Genomic DNA, 21,918 nt, shown 5'->3' with positions numbered 1-21,918 from the left:
TGGCCGGTTTTGATACTAGACGCCTCATATTATCTGTATATTTACTTCAGTTTTATTTTAACACTGAATATTGCGACTTATTCAACAATCAATTGCACTACATTTAAACATCTCTCCGAATCCAACTGAAGTATTGAACTGACTGAAGGTGACCATTGATTGTGTTTTCTTTTCTTTTTTTTTTAGAATATGCTCCACCAAGGTTTGGGAGTGATCGACATGTTTCTCTACTAATGTTTCATTGGTTCGTGTACCCTCCGCTAGGGTTATCCATCTTTCGGGACTACTCTGTAGCATTCGAAATTGCTTTAAAGCAGGCATAGTTACTTGTACGTTGAGGTGTGCTGCTATACCCAGCATAGCGAAACATTGTGCCGCGAACGAAAAATTTTTGAGAACCCCTGCTTTAGATAGTTATTAGAATATAAAACTTATAAAAAATTAATAGAATAACCAGTGATTGCCAGATCTTATAAATCAAACCCTGTATTACATGTAGGACCAAACTCCCCCACTAATAAGTATGTTTACTTACATAGTAAAGTATCGGTCATCAGTCACCACTGATCAACATTTATGGCAGTCATCCAGATAGCAGATTCCCTATCAGTTGTTTACCTGGTCTTTCCTTAAACAATTTGAAAGAAGTTAGAAATTTATTGAAAATCTCACTTGGTAAATGATTTCAGTCCCAAATTGCTCTTCAAATAAATATATCATGAAGAGTGTGACATTTCACAAAATAGTAGCTTAACAAAAAGTGCTCATGACTGAAATTAATTCAATACATGTCACTTCCAACATTCAACACATGTTTCATTATGACCTGAAGAGCAATAAAAACTCTGTAACATTTAGACCAATGGTCTGGTACAAAACTCCCGTAAAGGGGCTCTCTACTAAGCTTCCCTAGGTTCTGGTTCTAGCCAAGAGATGTGAAGACGAATAAAGAAAGTGTGCTTCAGTACAGGTTGGTAGCTTTGTTGGAGTAAATGAAAAAGGTCTAAAGAGAAGAGATCATTTTCCTTCAAAGCCACATGCAGTTTGCTCTCTCAGTGCTAGGTGAGGAACATACTGAAGTTGTACGTACACATTTCTTAAGAAAATTAATTTTCTCACTTCAGAAATAGATATTCATATTAGAATTTTGTTTTAAGGACATTGAGTTTATGTTTAGCTTGGGGAGATGGGAAACTTGTTTGTAAGTTTTGATTTAGTTAAAATCCAGCCATTCTTGAGGAAAATAGTATACCAAACAACTGAATTTTGGAACCTCAACAGGGCAGAATTACAGATGGATTTTGTAAATTTGATCATCGTACAGTGTGCCTATGATGCAGTCATTTACAGAGCCATGAAAAATAATGATCTGGTTCAATTCCAATCGGCTCCAGATGGTATAGTTCTGTGGTGTGATGTAAATAAAATGTGTGCAAATGTTCAGAAGTGTAATTATATAAGACTAAGCAGAGCTAGACAACCACTCCATAACTAGCCTACTCTATATGGAATCCAACTACCATGTTCCAGCTTCTTGGTATTCATATTACAGAGGATTTGAAATGGAATATGCACGTGGAGGAAGTGGTGAGTAAGGCGTACAAAGCAATAGGATTTTTCTGTATATATTTCTCAGGAAGAGGAAGGAAAGCCCTACAAATGGCTTATATATCCCTGGTGCGGCCCACACTACTCTATGGTCTTCCTTCCTGGCACCCAATGACAACAGAAAATATGAGGAAACTAGAAGGTGTTCAGTGATGAGCAGAATTTATAATAGAAACAGATCCCTCTAAACACAGCCAGGTTATTGCCACCAGTTAACTCATTATGTAAACAAATAGACACAGCCTTCCTTAAGAAATCTCTGACAGGCATTACATACCTCTCCCATTTCCACCACCTGCAGCTTAATTAATGCTCTGTTAAGATAGGCCAAGGACTTACTCTCGTTTCACCCCTCGCCAGAAAAACCTCACATATATATATAAATACTAAATAGATTTTGCACATGGTCTGTTTGTCTCTGGATAGTGCGGCCAGGATTCGGGAGATAGTACGTTCGAACCCCACTGTCGGCAGCCCTGAAAATGGTTTTCCGTGGTTTCCCATTTTCACACCAGGCAAATGCTGGAGCTGTACCTTAATTAAGGCCATGGCCGCTTCCTTCCAACTCCTAGCCCTTCCCTGTCCCATTGTCGCCATAAGACCTATCTGTGTCAGTGTGACGTAAAGCAACTAGCAAAATAAAAAAACAAATAGCTTGTCTCTAGAATCTTCTACCACCTGAAGTAAAACTACTTCCTCTTCCACCTTTCCTTCTCACTATAAAGAAAATCTATATGTAAATAAAAACCCATGTATGATGTATATAATTTGTATAAATTAGAATTTCAAAAACGATGAGTAGAAGTGCAGTTGAATGTGGGTGAATGTATATGCATGCTGTTGTGAAAGTGGTTGTGAATGAGGGGTGCGGGTATAAATGACTGGGTCTTATTACTCTAAGAGTACAGTGTTTGCAGTATAAATATGTAAATGTAAAATTGCTACATGCTGTATTTATAAATATTGAGGAGAGTTTATGTAAACATACATCTGGGGATGGAGGCACTTCGTTGTATGTGGGGCATGCGCTTTCTCTATCTACCACCCGTAGATTATACAAAAATGATTATTATAATAATAATACTACAGCAGCAGATGACAGAAGATGATGATGATGATGATGATGATTGTTTTTTAAAGGGGCTTAACATCTAAAGTCATCAGCCCCAAATGACAGAAAAAAGGGCTGGGAAATTTGATGTTTTGTTTTGGCTCTCTGTTAATAGAGATTCAGATGCTAAGTAGCAAAAATTTTTGAAATATGTCCTGACAGTGTTTGGGATAACATGTGTATTTTAAGGTATGTTTTCCATTATGAATTTTGTGAAAAAAATTTTAAGTCCAAGATAATTATTGAACACTTGAGAGCCTTTGCTGGAACTTGGTGTATTCCACACTTTGAAAAGACATGCCATTTCTGTCAATCATAAGGTTAGTTGGAAGAATTATATATTTCAAAGGTATGATAATAATTGAATTTAAAATACCATTCATTTAAAATTGTGTTTGTATGCAAATGTATTGTATTTAAACACTCCATTGGTAGAAATTTAAAAAATCAGGGAAATGCAGTTCAAATTGGCACTAGTATACATGATATTGCATTTTCTATTGTTATTTAATGAAGTAACCAGTCGCTGTAATCGAGACCGGCACCTAAATTAATCAACCAAATATTTGGACCCCAGAGCTTCCTCTATTACAATATACCATCAATTTGGACCCTAGGGAAGAAGCAATTAAAGATCCCGGAAGTAGATGGTCATGTAATACTCGAGGTCCTTTAGCTATGATCACAATATCAACAGTTGAAATGTTGAACCAAAACTTTGTTGCTTAGTGTAAGGACTGATGATCTGAAAATATTTTGTAATAATAATAATAATAATAATAATAATAATAATAATAATAATAATAATAATAATAATAATAATAATAATAATAATAATAATCATAATCATAATAATAAAGATGTATTTTCTGGCTCATGTTTCAGTGTAAACTCTTTGGTAGTAATTTGCAATCTCACAACTTTCTGACTACTTCATTAGCATCTTGAAATGGACGTGGAAGTAGAGATCAAAGAGGAGCCATTTTGGTGTGAAGGAACAGCAAATACTTCACTTGTAAGTATCATTCCAGATAACTTTATTGTGATTATAATTTAACCCTTAGGTATGAAGTGGCAACTTATTGCCACTATACCATTTCTTTATGGAAAACCTCCCAATGAAGGCCAAGAATCCAAGAAAGGCTTTGTAGAAGTGAGCTGTTAATCCTTTATTCTTGCTCTGTCTGTTGATTCACTCAACACATATTTTTTATAATCTTCTGAGTGTGATGCTTGTAGTTCAATAACTCTCATCATAGCAGGAAGAATGTCAGTCTAAATCATTCAAATGGTAAAGCAATGGCCTGCTGATTTCCTGGTTCAGTTCAGTGTATGGGAATAATGTTACTGCATTGAACGTGGGCCTGACATATGAGCACACTCTTGTTCATCATCTCAAGGTTTGATATTTCTTGTAATGTTCTTATGTATCTTGTTCAAATATCAAAATTATGTTAAGGAGAGCCAATATTGGAGGTGAAATCTAACAGCAAACTACTTGTTCTTCATGAACATACAGTGTTATTCTAGATGTATGATTGCAATTTAAAAATCTATAATTTATAAAGTCCTTCACATAATATAATGTTTGGTACATAATGGTACATAACCTCTTCAAGTTTTAAAAGGTACTACCATGGGTGCTTAATGCTTCTTCCGTTCATCACATGGAACACCTAGGCTGTAGTCCAGTTAGTTTAATAAAAAATCATGTCTGTATTGATGACCATGAGAGCAGCAGCAACCCTGGAGGTCATTCATTGTTACTGGAAGTTGTAGGGAACACTGACATAACGCCATTTTCACTTTCGCTCTTTCCTGACTTGAATGTTCTCTGCCCGGTGTGCTGATGATTGATTGTTTCACATATATTTTGATATAACTGATGTACAGTGCTGTAACAGTGGTGTCGTTAAACTTTACTAGTACTCATCACAACTCCAGATAATGAGGTTGTGAGTCCCCTGATGGTTAACTATACTGAGAGAGTTCAGAGTAGGTAGCATTAAGTTACATTTTATTGTCAGTATCAAAATTACTCAGCCAGTTCTTTGGTCCAGGGGGAAAGACCCTTCCTCTTACCTAGAAGCTCCTAGTTTGATTGTTGGCCAGTTCAGATATTCTTGTACCTGAATGTAAGAGTTAATTTAGGATCTATTCAGCCTACATGAGAATCTTACTGCTAATAACTTTTAGGTCACTCTTTTCAAATGAATTATTGAGAGTGACTGGTTAGGTCTGATTGGCTAAAGCACTGTTAGTTATGAAAATCATTATCTGCACTCATCATGTCCACCATGACAGTATCCATCTGTATATCTTATCATTTTTGGCACAAAGAGAATTACTGGTACTTAGCCTACTTATGGGGCTTGTTATGGGAGATGTAGATGCATGTATGGGTGATTTTTTGTCTCTTTTTCTCCCCTGATTTTCTAAATTTTGTTATCCAACATTCATTACCTTAAGGAACTGTGTGGTGTTCAGTGGACATTTTTGGTGGAATTTTTTGGCATTAGCTTTAGTGTCCTGCAGAGTTGGTGAACGTATGAGAGCAGTGCAAGAGGTCAGTATTCTTACAATGATAATTGCCCAGTCCTTGTAAATAGAGAGTATATTTAGTATGTCTGTACAGTGTTAAATTACTTGTAATAATATAGGGCAACTTTGAAAGGAATCTAAACAAGACAAAGTCATCCACAGTACTGTGTCCATTCCAGCAATCTGATAGTTCCTCATCTTGGTAGCATATCTGTGTACCAGTGAGGAATCCCATCTTGGAATATAAAATTGACAGAATTCTCATTCATTTGTGGAAATGACAATAATTGCAAAATTTCAACATCTGGTGGACATATCCCAGATATCTCTAATAAATGAAAGAATCCTTGTACCTTTAGTTTTAGATTGCAGAGCATATGTTAAGCTTTCGGGAGCCTTATTCTTATTCCACATTAGCAGTAGGTTATTCCTTGCCCAATATGTGGACAGTTTGCAGAATTATTCTCCCATTCAATGAAATGCCACCTTACCTCTGGAAATCAGACATACAACAAAATCGTTGACCTCCATTGCTCCACTGTGATATTCCAACTCTTTCGGTCATTTGACTGTAAATACTGTATCAACTAGTTGCCATAATTTAAAATCATTAGAAGACAATATATGGTAATACAATATTATTATTATTATTATTATTATTATCATCCTCCCCTGCGAACCATGTGACCTTGTCGTAGTGGGGAGGCTTGTGTGTCCCAGTGAAGCAGATAGCCGAGCCGCAGGTGCAACCGTATCGATGGGTATCTGTTGAGAGACCAGACTAAGGAATGGTTCATCGAAAGGGGGGTAGCAGCCTTTCGGAAGTTGCAAGGGCGGCAGTCTGGATGATTGACTGATATGGCCTTGTAATAATACTCAACATGGCTTAGCTGTGTTGATACTGGCACACGGCTGAAAGCAATGGGAAACTACAGCCGTAACTAACTCCCGAGGACATGCACCTCTCCCTGTATGAATGATGTACTGAAATGGCTTCCTCCTGGGTAAAATATTCCGGAGGTAAACTACTCTCCCGTTTGAATCTCCGGGTGGGGACTACACGACAGGGGGCAATCATCAGGAAGGTGGATACTGACATTCTGCGAGTCGGAGCGTGGAATGTTAGAAGTATGAATCGTTGTGGTAGGTTAGAGAATCTGGAAATTGAGATGGAGAGACTAAAGTTAGATGTAGTTGGTATAAGTGAAGTACGTTGGCAGGAAGAACAGGATTTTTGGTCAGGCGACTACCGAATTATCAACGCAAAATCAAACAGGGGAAATGCAGGAGTTGGTTTAATAATGAATAAGAATATAGGGCAGCGGGTAAGCTCCTACGACCAGCATAGTGAAAGAATTATTGTCGTCAAAATAGACACCAAACCAATGCCCACCACAATAGTGCAGGTCTATATGCCTACTAGTTTAGTGGATGATGAGGAAATCGAAAGAATATATGAGGAGATAGAAGATTTAATACAATATGTAAAAGGTGACGAGAATCTAATTGTAATGGGAGACTGGAATGCAGTGGTAGGCCAAGGAAGAGAAGGTAATACAGTAGGAGAATTTGGATTGGGACAAAGGAATGAAAGAGGAACTTGGCTGGTTGAATTCTGCACTGATCATAATTTAGTCCTTGCCAATACTTGGTTCAAACACCACAAATGATGGCTGTATACGTGGACGAGACCTGGAGACACTGGAAGGTATCAAATAGACTTCATTATGATTAGGCAGAGATTCAGAAACCAGGTGTTGGACTGCAAAACTTTCCCAGGAGCAGATGTGGACTCTGACCACAACTTGTTGGTCATGAAATGCCATCTGAAGTTGAAGAAATTGAAGAAAGGAAAGAATACAAAAAGATGGGATCTAGACAAGTTGAAAGAAAAGAATGTGGGGGATTGTTTCAAGGAACATGTTGCACAAGGGTTAAATGAAAAGGCTGAAGGAAACACAATAGAGGAAGAGTGGATAGCCATGAAAAATGAAGTCAGTAGGGCTGCTGAAGAGATGTTAGGAAGAAAGAAAAGATCAACTAAGAATCAGTGGATAACTCGGGAGATACTAGACCTGATTGATGAACAATGAAAATACAAGAATGCTAGAAATGAAGAGGACAGAAGAATGAAGTGGATAGAAAGTACAAGGTAGCCAAGGAAGAATGGCTGAGGGAGAAGTGCAAGGATGTCGAAGGTTGTATGGTCCTGGAAAAGGTAGATGCTGCATACAGGAAAATCAAGGAAACCTTTGGAGAAAGGAAATCGAGGTGTATGAATATTAAGAGCTTGGATGGAAAGCCACTTCTAGGGAAAGAAGAAAAAGCAGAAAGATGGCAAGAACATATCCAACAGTTGTATCAAGATAAAGATGTAGATAATTTGGTTATGGAACAAGAAGAGGCTGTTGATGCTGATGAAATGGGAGACCCAATTTTGAGGTCAGAGTTTGACAGAGCTCTGAGAGATCTAAATAAGAACAAGGCATTTGGAATTGATGATATGCCCTCTGAATTACTGACTGCCTTAGGAGAAAGCAGCATGGCAAGGTTATTACATTTAGTGTGTAAGATGTATGAGACAGGAGAAGTCCCTTCCGATTTTTGGCAGAATGTTGTTATACCTATTCCCAAGAAAGCCGGTGCTGACAGGTGTGAAAACTACTGCACCATTAGTTTAGTATCTTATACCTGCAAAATTTTAACACGTATTATTTACAGAAGAATGGAAAAAGAAGTTGAAGCTGAGTTGGGAGAAGATCAGTTTGGCTTCAGAAGAAATGTAGGAACACGTGAAGCAATACTGACTTTACGTCTGATCTTAGAGGATCGAATCAAGAAGGACAAGCACACGTACATGGCATTCGTAGATCTAGAAAAGGCATTCGATAATGTTGATTGGACCAAGCTATTTATGATTCTGAAGGGGATTGGGATCAGATACCGAGAACGAAGAATTATTTACAATCTGTATAAAAATCAGTCTGCAGTGATAAGAATCGAGGGCTTTGAAAAAGAAGCAGGAATCCAGAAAGGACTGAGGCAAGGCTGCAGTTTGTCCCCTCTCCTTTTCAATGTTTATATAGAACAGGCAGTAAAGGAAATCAAAGAGAAATTTGGAAAGGGAATCACAGTCCAAGGAGAGGAAATCAAAACCTTGAGATTTGCCGATGATATTGTCATTTTATCTGAGACTGCAGACGATCTCGAGAAGTTGCTGAATGGTATGGATGAAGTCTTTGGTAAGGAGTACAAGATGAAAATAAATAAGTCCAAAACAAAAGTAATGGAGTGCAGTCGAACGAAGGCAGGTGATACAGGAAATATTAAATTAGGAAATGAAGTCTTAAAGGAAGTAGATGAATATTGTTACTTGGGTAGTAAAATAATTAACGATGGCAGAAGTAAGGAGGACATAAAATGCAGACTAGCACAAGCAAGGAAGAGCTTTCTTAAGAAAAGAAATTTGCTCACTTCAAACATTGATATCGGAATTAGAATGATGTTGTTGAAGACTTTCGTGTGGAGCGTGGCATTGTATGGAAGTGAAACATGGACGATAACTAGCTCAGAAAGAAAGAGAATAGAAGCTTTTGAAATGTGGTGTTACAGAAGAATGCTGAAGGTGAGAAGGATAGATCGAATCATGAATGAAGAGATACTGAATCGAATTGGTGAGAGGGGATCGAGATAGTAGGTTCGAATCCCACTATCGGCAGCCCTGAAAATGGTTTTCCGTGGTTTCCCATTTTCACACCAGGCAAATGCTGGGGCTGTACCTTAATTAAGGCCACGGCTGCTTCCTTCCAACTCCTAGGACTTTCCCATCCCATCGTCGCCATAAGACCTATCTGTGTCGGTGCGACGTAAAGCCACTAGCAAAAGAGGGGATCGATTTGGCTAAATTTGACAAGAAGAAGAGATAGAACGATAGGACACATCTTAAGACACCCAGGACTTGTGCAGTTGGTTTTTGAAGGAAGTGTAGTTGGTAAGAACGGTAGGAGTAGACCAAGGTATGAATATGACAAGCAGATGTAGGATGCAGTAGTTACGTAGAAATGAAAAGGTTAGCGCAGGATAGGATGGCATGGAGAGCTGCATCAAACCAGTCTATGGACTGATGACTCAAACAACATTATTATTATTATTATTATTATTATTATTATTATTATTATTATTATTATTATTATTATTATTATTATTATTATTATTATTATTATATACTGTGCATTTATAGCACACATGAAATGTTCTTCACTACTTGTGCAGTCTGTTTAGGAATGAAATTTATAGAGTAAGATTTGTAGGGGTAAGTTAATAGTGTCACATGTCAAACACATTAGAAGTAATGTACAAGAATTATCCAGAAAAGGGTAGGACAGCAAAGAATGGCTTGGAAGCTGTTACAGTCCTGCTTGATGGACTGTGAACCCTAATGCATATATAACAGCAATGCAGGAGTAATTATTTTTGTTGCATAATTCTTGTAAACTGCATTTCAGAAGAAATGTAGGAACACGTGAAGCAATCCTGACTTTACGTCTGATCTTAGAGGATCGAATCAAGAAGGACAAGCCCACGTACATGGCATTCGTAGATCTAGAAAAGGCATTCGATAATGTTGATTGGACCAAGCTATTTATGATTCTAGAAACAAGATGCTAGTACATCAGAATTGTTTAATCAAATTGTGCCATGGAACTGCTTATGATCAGAGCACGTAACTATGATGTTTAGCTTCGTAACACTTACTTAACATCATACACTGATTGTTTAGCTGCAAACCTTCCCACACTTCCTAATATCTTCGAGCTCTGTTTGGTGTTGTACAGTGAAGGCTGTGAAATGCTTGTCATGCTTAATCTTTGTAGTAGGATTGTAAAGTCCAAGTGCTACTCCTCTGACACGTGACTCATCCTCTGCATAAGTACTGTTTCTATATGATGCCATATGGTATTCCACGTAAGTAGCTGATTACATTTTGTATATGCTATTGAGTTCGGTAAAATTGTCAACACAAAAAAATTATATAACAGAGTTTTGATGCATAAGAGATTATTCAGCTACTTTGGAACATTGTTTTCTTACTGTAAGATTACTGCTGAAGTTTATAAGTATACTTTCAAATGTTGAAATCATTGTTAAACAAGTCATGTTCCATAATTATTGGAATATGAACAATCTACTGTGTAACATGAAATATTTGGGTATGGATAGACACTATTTTTGCAGGGCTTCTGGCTGTTTGTTAAACTATAGCTGGTTGCCTGTTATTAAAGGTATTGAGAGTGTAATTTAAATAAGGCATGTTATTTGAACTGGTGTTGAAAGATGGTATTCAAATAAAAAATGTCCAAAACATGACTCCTGTCTTAATTGATACCATGAAAAATTAAATGGCACTTTCTGTCAATGACTTTGTGATGTCTGTAGGCATAGGATACTTCCCTCTGTGAAGCAGAACATTAGCACAGCTGTTATTTCTCCACGTTACACTCCCTTCAGGGACTCTGTAATATTCTAGGTCGACATGCCTCAAGGTCTATTCACTGTGACCTGCAGATGTGCATAAGCCTTGCGGACTGACAAAAAGGCTTTATCAAATCATAGAATGTGTGATATGATTTTAATTTAAGTTGAGGTAAGATGTAATAGAGGAAGGGCAAGATGAATATTCTGAGTACGTTTTCCCAACTGAAGACACTCAGCTTCTTTTGCTGTTCTTCTGAGACTTTGACACACTGGATGAGAAAAGTCTACATTTGAGGTCAGGGGTCATTCACTGGGGATGATTATTGAAAGTATTTTTTCCTTTAAAACATCAATCACTTAATTACTTGTACAGTTACTAGATAGGATACCCAGCTTAGTATATGAGGATGGCCTGATTTAAGCACTCTGATTTGTTCAAAGTAAATGTGCTGGCCCACCTCGACACTCGATGAAGAGCACCGCGGTAGGATTTCATCAGGGTCCACCTATGGCGTCTAGGAACCACACGCCTATTAACTATGGTGGCTACACGCTTTTAACTCGCCACCACCGGTAAGACGTCCCACGAACCATGCCAGCTAGGCACCAACGAGCGATGAACCGACCGTATGGGACACAAATACAATTACAAGCTTTTCAACTGCAACAACTTTAATATACGCTATTGGAATTGGAATTGCCACGGCTGTTGGCACCAGACTTGCCCTCCAGTGGATACTCGTTAAAGGATTTAAGGTGTACTCATTCCAATTATGGGGCCTCCGATGAGTCTCATATCGTTATTTTTCATCACTACCACCCTGTGCCAGGAGTGGGTAATTTGCGTGCTTGCTGCCTTCCTTGGATGTGGTAGCCATTTCTAAGGCTCCCTCTCCAGAATCGAATCCTGATTCCCCATTACCCATTACAACCATGGTAGGATCAGAACCTACCATCGACAGTTGATAAGGCAGACATAAAACATCGGAGCAGCAGTTTGTTTCATACAACAAGGACCTTTCCTTACTTACCAGCTGACTGCCTCCCCTCTTGACCCCTCCCAGAAGGCAGACTTTTATTGTCACTACTGGCTGAAGAGTTACTGAAAACTTAAAAAGCAGTGACTTTTAAAATTTAAACTTTAGTAACAACTTCCTAGATGGAGATATATCTGTGTGTATATCTGTTTTTATGCAATTCTTTTTGGCTCTTGTCTTCTTAAGATTCACTTCTCTCTCTTCCCAGTCACCTCTAATTGTTACGTACTTATGTCTTCATCTCCATCACAATTCTTCCTTCCTCTTCCTTTTTCTGTCATTTCTTTTCACTTCAATTCCTTCCCACCTATCTTTGATTAGTCTGATGACAATGTTGATTTCTATGTTTTGACTCATTTCAGTACTTTGTAGGTATTATTGGAGGGACAGAGTCATCCGGCCTATCTCAAGCAGCCATTTGTTTCAATGGGGCGCAACGTTCAAACCTACCTGTGAGCTTCTTTGTTTACTTTCACGACATGTTTAAGCTGAGCATGTATGAGTTGAAATATTACAATCTGTTAACTTCATTGTCCATATTCTGGTTAAAGTATTTGCATATATAAAGATAGGAACTTTCCTCCTAATCAATACATTTATTCTATTATAAAGTACATAAAACATGCTAATATGTCATACCGGTTTTGACCCTTTTAGTGGGTCATCTTCGGCTGATGAACCTATCATCTTAATAATAACAACTAATAATGCTAAAACACAGCTTGTCCTAATTATGAATGACCCATGCTAACTTAAAGTGATGTATTGTGGTAACAAAATATGATTGGGAAAATGGTTTTTAATGGTCTGCAAAGTTCACCAAGTTTGTCTTGATGCTGATCTTGATGTTCACTCATTTAAACCAGTGTTGCATTGTTGACACACTTAGTTGAAAACATTTCAATGTTGAGCTGGTAAAATATTACTAATGTCAATTGTGAATGATTAATTTTAAAATAATGATGTTTTATGATAATAAAAGGTGCTTGAAGGAGTAACTTTGACAGTCTGGAAAGTTCACCAGTCCATTAAAACACTGTTCTTGATGTTTGTACATATTCTCACTCATTCAATCCATTGTTTCAATGTTATACACCTGTATTAAAATATAAAATCTCTTATTGCTTAGTTACGTGGTGCTGTATTTATAAATTTCCCATGAGTGGGAGATTATTATTGTGTGATGATGTATGTTGATGAGCTTGTATGATGTCTTCATAAGCTCATCTCAGAGTGAAATTGTTGGGCTTTGAAGTCCTGTTAACTAATGTGCAAAAAGTTCCCTTTTTCATACTCGCATTTGTTGTATTGTGTCAAAAGATCTGGTGGAAAAAGAGAAGTGTTTTTCTAATAGAGAATGTCTATGGAGCGTGTTTTAAAAATCAATGTGTGTTACTTACTGTCCTTGTGCGCTAGTCGGGAGTACACGATGCACTGCTTCGTGTGTGCCGAGGACTAGCTATTGTGGCATTGGAGGTGAAAAGTAGTAGGGCCAAGGGGACAGCTTCAGGTAGGGCGGAGCGTGTCTATTGGAGATGCGTTTTTGCTTTAGTTCGTTGACTCTCTTTAAATAAAGGGTTTTTTAAAAGTGGGATGGCAGCATTAAAATGAATGGTTGCTTTCTCTGTGATGTTTAGATTAAAATTTGTATTAGCATACTGATCCATAATGATATAGAATTCTTCCAATATATATTGAGTAGGGGCCCTTAGAGTTTATGCTAAGTATTTCCAAGTCGTTTTCAATATTGGAAAATTTATGATTATAATCCTCTATGTGTTGTCCTATAGACGAGAAATGGTTGTGTTTTATAACGTTAATGTGTTCATCATATCGGATAAGAAAGCTCCTGCAAGTACACACTGGCTTCGCAATTATTAAATTTTATTTGGTATACACCTGAGTGACTGTACTTGTTATTTTCGTTCACAGATGTAGTGTTGTGCACGATTGTGGCATTATTGTGTGAGATTTTATAGGTTATTCTTAAATTTCATCTTTTAAGGATGTTAGTTATGGGGTAAATATTGGCGTTGTTAAAGGTAAATATCATGTAGTTTTTCTTTGATTGATTTTGATTTTGGCTAGTGTTTTATTTTGTGGATATTTTTTTTGATCATATCTTTATTGTATCCATTTTGCTTAGCTATTTGGTAGATTAGGTTTAATTATTTTTAGATCTTCGTGAGATAATGGTATGTTAAATGCTCTATAAATCGTACTATAGTAGGCTGCTTTTTTATGAGCATTGGGATGAATGGAATCTTTCTTTATTGTGTTAGATGTTTGAGTAGGTTTCCTGTATATTCTATATGTTAGGTGATCTTCTTGCTTGGTGAGTGAGAGTGAGATCTGTTTTGGTTTCCATTGTAAATTTTATGTATGTATCTGTTCTAGTAAGCTTTTTCCATCTGTAAATCTATGGTCTACAACAACAAAAATGTTGTCCACAAACCTACACCAAAAGGAAATATTCTCGATTTTACTGATCTTGGAACATTCTATACATTGAAATAATAACATTAAGTTATTTATTAGACCACCTAATCAATACAAAATCGTCTTGGATGATTTACATAAATTTGTTAGCTAATAGTGGGACATGTTTCGCCTTCTCTGAAGGCATCATCAGCCATAGTCTTAACCTTAAATTAAAAATAAGCGTCTAAATAACATGTAGTGATGAAATGAATTTTAAAATCTTGAAGAGATTTGAAGTAAAATAACATTAAAAATAACAATGATGGTTTGAAAATACAATGTGATGAGATACAATAGTGGAAGTATTAACAAAATTACCTTAGAAGGCTGCTAAAATAAGTACAATGGAATAAAACAACAGATTGTTATACAACAAGTAGTAAGATTGCATAAAAGTAAAGTTGATAGTAATGGCGGTTATAATTAGACGATGGCGAAAAATTTTATGTAATCAAAGTAAAGAGGAGAGAGTAAAAGTCAAAGTTAGTCGAGAGATCCGAAGTTCATTATGATCTTGAAGATAAAGGATGAAAGTCAGATGCATATGGTGAAGTTGTAGAACACGTTGAGGATATGAAGTTGGTGAATAGAAGTTGAAGAACAGTTTCAAATAGGATCACTATGGACCATCTCAAAATTTGAAGTGATGTTCAAATGTTGTAAATTGTGAGTTTGTAGATATTCTAGTTGAAAAAGCATATACAAGTGGAATCTGTAAATGGAAGCAAGAAACGTAGAGTTGATTGTGTGAAAAGATATTTGAAAAATCTTGAAGTAGAATCGTATGCACTTACCACTTGACGGTGACAAAGATAGCTTGTAATATTATGAGTAAGAAGTATTTGCAACAGTAGACTTCTTGCTACGTGTGTTATAACTGAAGTTTTGTGTTGGAGGGGGATCTGTTTGCGTTGACGTGACTATTAGAGGGGGGCTGCTATTGGTGGGAGGGAAGGAAGAGAGTGTATTACTGCGCGTGTTGTAACGGTGTAAGGCTATTGGAGGGAGCGATGTTCCGGTGGGTGTGGCTATGGGTTTATTGGTTGTATTTGAATTAGAGGTACTAGCGGTGGGGGGAAGGGAGGGGGGTATATTAGCTGTAGAGGAGGTGGGAACTCTAATTGATGTGAGGTTGAAGATTTTTAAGAATTTGTTGGTGAGGGAAGTTGATTCTCGTAATAAAATAAGAATCTGTTCATACAAGGGGCTTTTTTTATCAATAGTGTCATTTAGATTTTTATCTTTATTAAAATGTTGGTCGAGGAAAATAAATAAGTTTTCATATTCTGTCATGAGTTTGCTTTTATCAACTCTTTTTAGGATATGGAGGTCTTGTTCTATTGTGGTGAATTTATGCCCGGTGTCCCTCATATGGTTGGCCATTGCGGAGAATTTGTTGTGTTTTTGGGCATTGTAATGCTCGGCGTATCTGGTAGAGAAGCTGCGGCCAGTTTGGCCAACATAAGAAAAATTACATGTAGAGCATTTCAATCTGTATATTCCTGATCCAGAGTAACTATTGTCTGTGATGTTGATAGAGTTGTGATTGAAGAATAAATTGCGATTAGTGTTTTTTGTTGTGTAGGCTATTTTTATTTCGTGCTTCATTAATGAATTGGTTATCGGGTAAATGCTATGGTTAGTGAACGTGAATTTAGCGTATTTTGGTTTGACGGGTTTTAATGGAGTTAAATTGGTAGCTAGTTTTAGTTTGGTTTTATTGATGATTTTATCAATCATATTCGTGTTAAATCCATTGAATTTAGCTATTTCCTTGATGAATAGTAATTCTTTCTTTAAATTAGTAGAGGACATAGGGATCTTTAATGCTCTATATATTAAACTGTGATAAGTGGCTTTTTTATGTGAGTTGGGATGTAAAGAATCATTTTTTATGGTTGTTGGAGAAAAGGTGGGTTTTCTGTATATTTGGAAGTCGAATTTGTTCAATGCTCGTGTGATTTTGATATCTAAGAAGTTCAGAGAGTTATTGAACTCATCTTCTTTAGTGAATTTAATATTATTATCTAAGTTGTTGAGGAATGATAGTATGTTATTGCTGTTGTTGATTTGTTTATCAATGATAGCTATGGTATCATCAACATAGCGATGCCAAAGACAGAGTCCGTTGATGTTATTAATAATCTTACTATGTTCGAGATTATCTAAGTATATGTCGGCTAGTATTCCAGATAACGGGTCTCCCATCGCTAGACCTTCTTGTTTGTAAATTTTCTTATTGAAGGTAAAATAGTTGTTGTCTAAAACGAAATTAAGTAATTTTAACCATTCATCAATTTCGATTTTACTCAATGTGCTATGTTTCAACAGATTGTTTTTTATGATGTTAATAGTATTGTTGATAGGGATATTAGTATACATGTTGGTGATGTCAAAAGAACATAAAACGTGGTTTGGTTGTAGACTGAACTTATTTAGGGAATTACAGAGTTCGATCGAGTTCTTTATGGGGTTGGAGTTGTGAAATTTGAAGTGTTTTTTTAGGAATTTGTGTAGGAATTGAGAGGTTTTATAGGTAGGACTATTGATACTATTAATTATAGGTCGAATGGGGACATCTTTTTTATGAATTTTGGGCAGTGATCTGACTGTAGGTAATTTTGGGTTCATTACAGTTAATTTCTGATAATCTTGATCATTTAAAATGAAGTTAGAATTTTTCAGAAGGTTCTTTAAGTTACGCTGTATTTTGTTTGTAGGATCTTTGTTAATTAAGGTATAGGTATTGTCTGAAAAAAAGGTTTCAGTTTTATTGATGTAATCTTGTTTGTTCATTATTACTATGGTGTTGCCCTTATCTGCTTTTGTAATTACTACGTTGTTGCTATGGATTTTGGATTTCAGGTTTAGAATTTGTTTCGAGACATTGTGGTTATTATTAGATGTTATCTCATTAATCAAAGTTGGGAGTTTCTTTTTTACTTCATATCGTACGTCATTCTGTTTATCAATTGGGATTTGTTTATCGATATTAGTTTCGGTTTCAGCGATGGTAGTGATGATGTCTTCTGCCTTTTTGTGATTAGGCCAATTATGTTTGATGCCTTTATCTAATAGATTTAATTCTTGGTTAGAGAAGGTTGCATTAGATAGGTTGATTGTAGTGGGAATGTTAGTCAAATGGGAAGGGGACACTTTGTTGTTTGTATTTTGGTCAGGAGTTTTACATTTGTTTTCTTGAAGACTAAGTAATTTATGGTTTAGGGTTTTCTGTTTCTTGTCTAATACGTAAGATAGTTTGAGGTCAGTGTACCTTAAAAATGAGCTCCATTCAAGTGGGGGTAATTTCTGAGAGATGGTCAAATGAGTCCTATATAATTGTAAATTTAGTAAAGATTTCTTCTTGTATAATAGTTTAATTTCATTTTTCAACCATATGTTGTTTACTTTCTTTTGAGTGGCATTAGATTTTGAATAGGGATGACTTTTTCTTTGTAAAGATTTGAGAAATTTAGGTACCAACTCTAATTTCAAGCAATCTTTAAGAAACTTGATATCTCTAGAAATCTTGCCTATTTTAATTTTTAGGTTTAAGTACTTGTTAGGTTTTACTATTGCCTGGTTGGCATTGACATTACATGTAATAAATATCATTCTTGGTCCGTATTGATGATGTAGATTGAAATAATAACATTAAGTTATTTATTAGACCACCTAATCAATACAAAATCGTCTTGGATGATTTACATAAATTTGTTAGCTAATAGTGGGACATGTTTCGCCTTCTCTGAAGGCATCATCAGCCATAGTCTTAACCTTAAATTAAAAATAAGCGTCTAAATAACATGTAGTGATGAAATGAATTTTAAAATCTTGAAGAGATTTGAAGTAAAATAACATTAAAAATAACAATGATGGTTTGAAAATACAATGTGATGAGATACAATAGTGGAAGTATTAACAAAATTACCTTAGAAGGCTGCTAAAATAAGTACAATGGAATAAAACAACAGATTGTTATACAACAAGTAGTAAGATTGCATAAAAGTAAAGTTGATAGTAATGGCGGTTATAATTAGACGATGGCGAAAAATCTTATGTAATCAAAGTAAAGAGGAGAGAGTAAAAGTCAAAGTTAGTCGAGAGATCCGAAGTTCATTATGATCTTGAAGATAAAGGATGAAAGTCAGATGCATATGGTGAAGTTGTAGAACACGTTGAGGATATGAAGTTGGTGAATAGAAGTTGAAGAACAGTTTCAAATAGGATCACTATGGACCATCTCAAAATTTGAAGTGATGTTCAAATGTTGTAAATTGTGAGTTTGTAGATATTCTAGTTGAAAAAGCATATACAAGTGGAATCTGTAAATGGAAGCAAGAAACGTAGAGTTAATTGTGTGAAAAGATATTTGAAAAATCTTGAAGTAGAATCGTATGCACTTACCACTTGACGGTGACAAAGATAGCTTGTAATATTATGAGTAAGAAGTATTTGCAACAGTAGACTTCTTGCTACGTGTGTTATAACTGAAGTTTTGTGTTGGAGGGGGATCTGTTTGCGTTGACGTGACTATTAGAGGGGGGCTGCTATTGGTGGGAGGGAAGGAAGAGAGTGTATTACTGCGCGTGTTGTAACGGTGTAAGGCTATTGGAGGGAGCGATGTTCCGGTGGGTGTGGCTATGGGTTTATTGGTTGTATTTGAATTAGAGGTACTAGCGGTGGGGGGAAGGGAGGGGGGTATATTAGCTGTAGAGGAGGTGGGAACTCTAATTGATGTGAGGTTGAAGATTTTTAAGAATTTGTTGGTGAGGGAAGTTGATTCTCGTAATAAAATAAGAATCTGTTCATACAAGGGGCTTTTTTTATCAATAGTGTCATTTAGATTTTTATCTTTATTAAAATGTTGGTCGAGGAAAATAAATAAGTTTTCATATTCTGTCATGAGTTTGCTTTTATCAACTCTTTTTAGGATATGGAGGTCTTGTTCTATTGTGGTGAATTTATGCCCGGTGTCCCTCATATGGTTGGCCATTGCGGAGAATTTGTTGTGTTTTTGGGCATTGTAATGCTCGGCGTATCTGGTAGAGAAGCTGCGGCCAGTTTGGCCAACATAAGAAAAATTACATGTAGAGCATTTCAATCTGTATATTCCTGATCCAGAGTAACTATTGTCTGTGATGTTGATAGAGTTGTGATTGAAGAATAAATTGCGATTAGTGTTTTTTGTTGTGTAGGCTATTTTTATTTCGTGCTTCATTAATGAATTGGTTATCGGGTAAATGCTATGGTTAGTGAACGTGAATTTAGCGTATTTTGGTTTGACGGGTTTTAATGGAGTTAAATTGGTAGCTAGTTTTAGTTTGGTTTTATTGATGATTTTATCAATCATATTCGTGTTAAATCCATTGAATTTAGCTATTTCCTTGATGAATAGTAATTCTTTCTTTAAATTAGTAGAGGACATAGGGATCTTTAATGCTCTATATATTAAACTGTGATAAGTGGCTTTTTTATGTGAGTTGGGATGTAAAGAATCATTTTTTATGGTTGTTGGAGAAAAGGTGGGTTTTCTGTATATTTGGAAGTCGAATTTGTTCAATGCTCGTGTGATTTTGATATCTAAGAAGTTCAGAGAGTTATTGAACTCATCTTCTTTAGTGAATTTAATATTATTATCTAAGTTGTTGAGGAATGATAGTATGTTATTGCTGTTGTTGATTTGTTTATCAATGATAGCTATGGTATCATCAACATAGCGATGCCAAAGACAGAGTCCGTTGATGTTATTAATAATCTTACTATGTTCGAGATTATCTAAGTATATGTCGGCTAGTATTCCAGATAACGGGTCTCCCATCGCTAGACCTTCTTGTTTGTAAATTTTCTTATTGAAGGTAAAATAGTTGTTGTCTAAAACGAAATTAAGTAATTTTAACCATTCATCAATTTCGATTTTACTCAATGTGCTATGTTTCAACAGATTGTTTTTTATGATGTTAATAGTATTGTTGATAGGGATATTAGTATACATGTTGGTGATGTCAAAAGAACATAAAACGTGGTTTGGTTGTAGACTGAACTTATTTAGGGAATTACAGAGTTCGATCGAGTTCTTTATGGGGTTGGAGTTGTGAAATTTGAAGTGTTTTTTTAGGAATTTGTGTAGGAATTGAGAGGTTTTATAGGTAGGACTATTGATACTATTAATTATAGGTCGAATGGGGACATCTTTTTTATGAATTTTGGGCAGTGATCTGACTGTAGGTAATTTTGGGTTCATTACAGTTAATTTCTGATAATCTTGATCATTTAAAATGAAGTTAGAATTTTTCAGAAGGTTCTTTAAGTTACGCTGTATTTTGTTTGTAGGATCTTTGTTAATTAAGGTATAGGTATTGTCTGAAAAAAAGGTTTCAGTTTTATTGATGTAATCTTGTTTGTTCATTATTACTATGGTGTTGCCCTTATCTGCTTTTGTAATTACTACGTTGTTGCTATGGATTTTGGATTTCAGGTTTAGAATTTGTTTCGAGACATTGTGGTTATTATTAGATGTTATCTCATTAATCAAAGTTGGGAGTTTCTTTTTTACTTCATATCGTACGTCATTCTGTTTATCAATTGGGATTTGTTTATCGATATTAGTTTCGGTTTCAGCGATGGTAGTGATGATGTCTTCTGCCTTTTTGTGATTAGGCCAATTATGTTTGATGCCTTTATCTAATAGATTTAATTCTTGGTTAGAGAAGGTTGCATTAGATAGGTTGATTGTAGTGGGAATGTTAGTCAAATGGGAAGGGGACACTTTGTTGTTTGTATTTTGGTCAGGAGTTTTACATTTGTTTTCTTGAAGACTAAGTAATTTATGGTTTAGGGTTTTCTGTTTCTTGTCTAATACGTAAGATAGTTTGAGGTCAGTGTACCTTAAAAATGAGCTCCATTCAAGTGGGGGTAATTTCTGAGAGATGGTCAAATGAGTCCTATATAATTGTAAATTTAGTAAAGATTTCTTCTTGTATAATAGTTTAATTTCATTTTTCAACCATATGTTGTTTACTTTCTTTTGAGTGGCATTAGATTTTGAATAGGGATGACTTTTTCTTTGTAAAGATTTGAGAAATTTAGGTACCAACTCTAATTTCAAGCAATCTTTAAGAAACTTGATATCTCTAGAAATCTTGCCTATTTTAATTTTTAGGTTTAAGTACTTGTTAGGTTTTACTATTGCCTGGTTGGCATTGACATTACATGTAATAAATATCATTCTTGGTCCGTATTGATGATGTAGATTGAAATAATAACATTAAGTTATTTATTAGACCACCTAATCAATACAAAATCGTCTTGGATGATTTACATAAATTTGTTAGCTAATAGTGGGACATGTTTCGCCTTCTCTGAAGGCATCATCAGCCATAGTCTTAACCTTAAATTAAAAATAAGCGTCTAAATAACATGTAGTGATGAAATGAATTTTAAAATCTTGAAGAGATTTGAAGTAAAATAACATTAAAAATAACAATGATGGTTTGAAAATACAATGTGATGAGATACAATAGTGGAAGTATTAACAAAATTACCTTAGAAGGCTGCTAAAATAAGTACAATGGAATAAAACAACAGATTGTTATACAACAAGTAGTAAGATTGCATAAAAGTAAAGTTGATAGTAATGGCGGTTATAATTAGACGATGGCGAAA

The 21,918-nt window shown here is 35.7% G+C and overlaps 1 protein-coding gene across 1 annotated transcript in view; it reads left to right on the top strand.

Annotated features, from left to right (window-relative positions):
* Nucleotides 1–21,918, top strand: part of LOC136874723 (zinc finger protein 665) — a 125,353-nt gene that overhangs the window by 6,045 nt on the left and 97,390 nt on the right. Inside the window, exon 2 of the mRNA XM_067148384.2 lies at nucleotides 3,605–3,734. Coding sequence (XP_067004485.2) covers nucleotides 3,669–3,734 — 66 coding nt within the window. The 5' untranslated portion in view covers nucleotides 3,605–3,668. The remainder of the gene's footprint in view (nucleotides 1–3,604; nucleotides 3,735–21,918) is intronic.

This window comes from Anabrus simplex, chromosome 5 (assembly GCF_040414725.1).
Source record: "Anabrus simplex isolate iqAnaSimp1 chromosome 5, ASM4041472v1, whole genome shotgun sequence".
NCBI lineage: Eukaryota > Metazoa > Arthropoda > Insecta > Orthoptera > Tettigoniidae > Anabrus > Anabrus simplex.
This window is presented reverse-complemented; position numbering and strand designations above follow the sequence as displayed.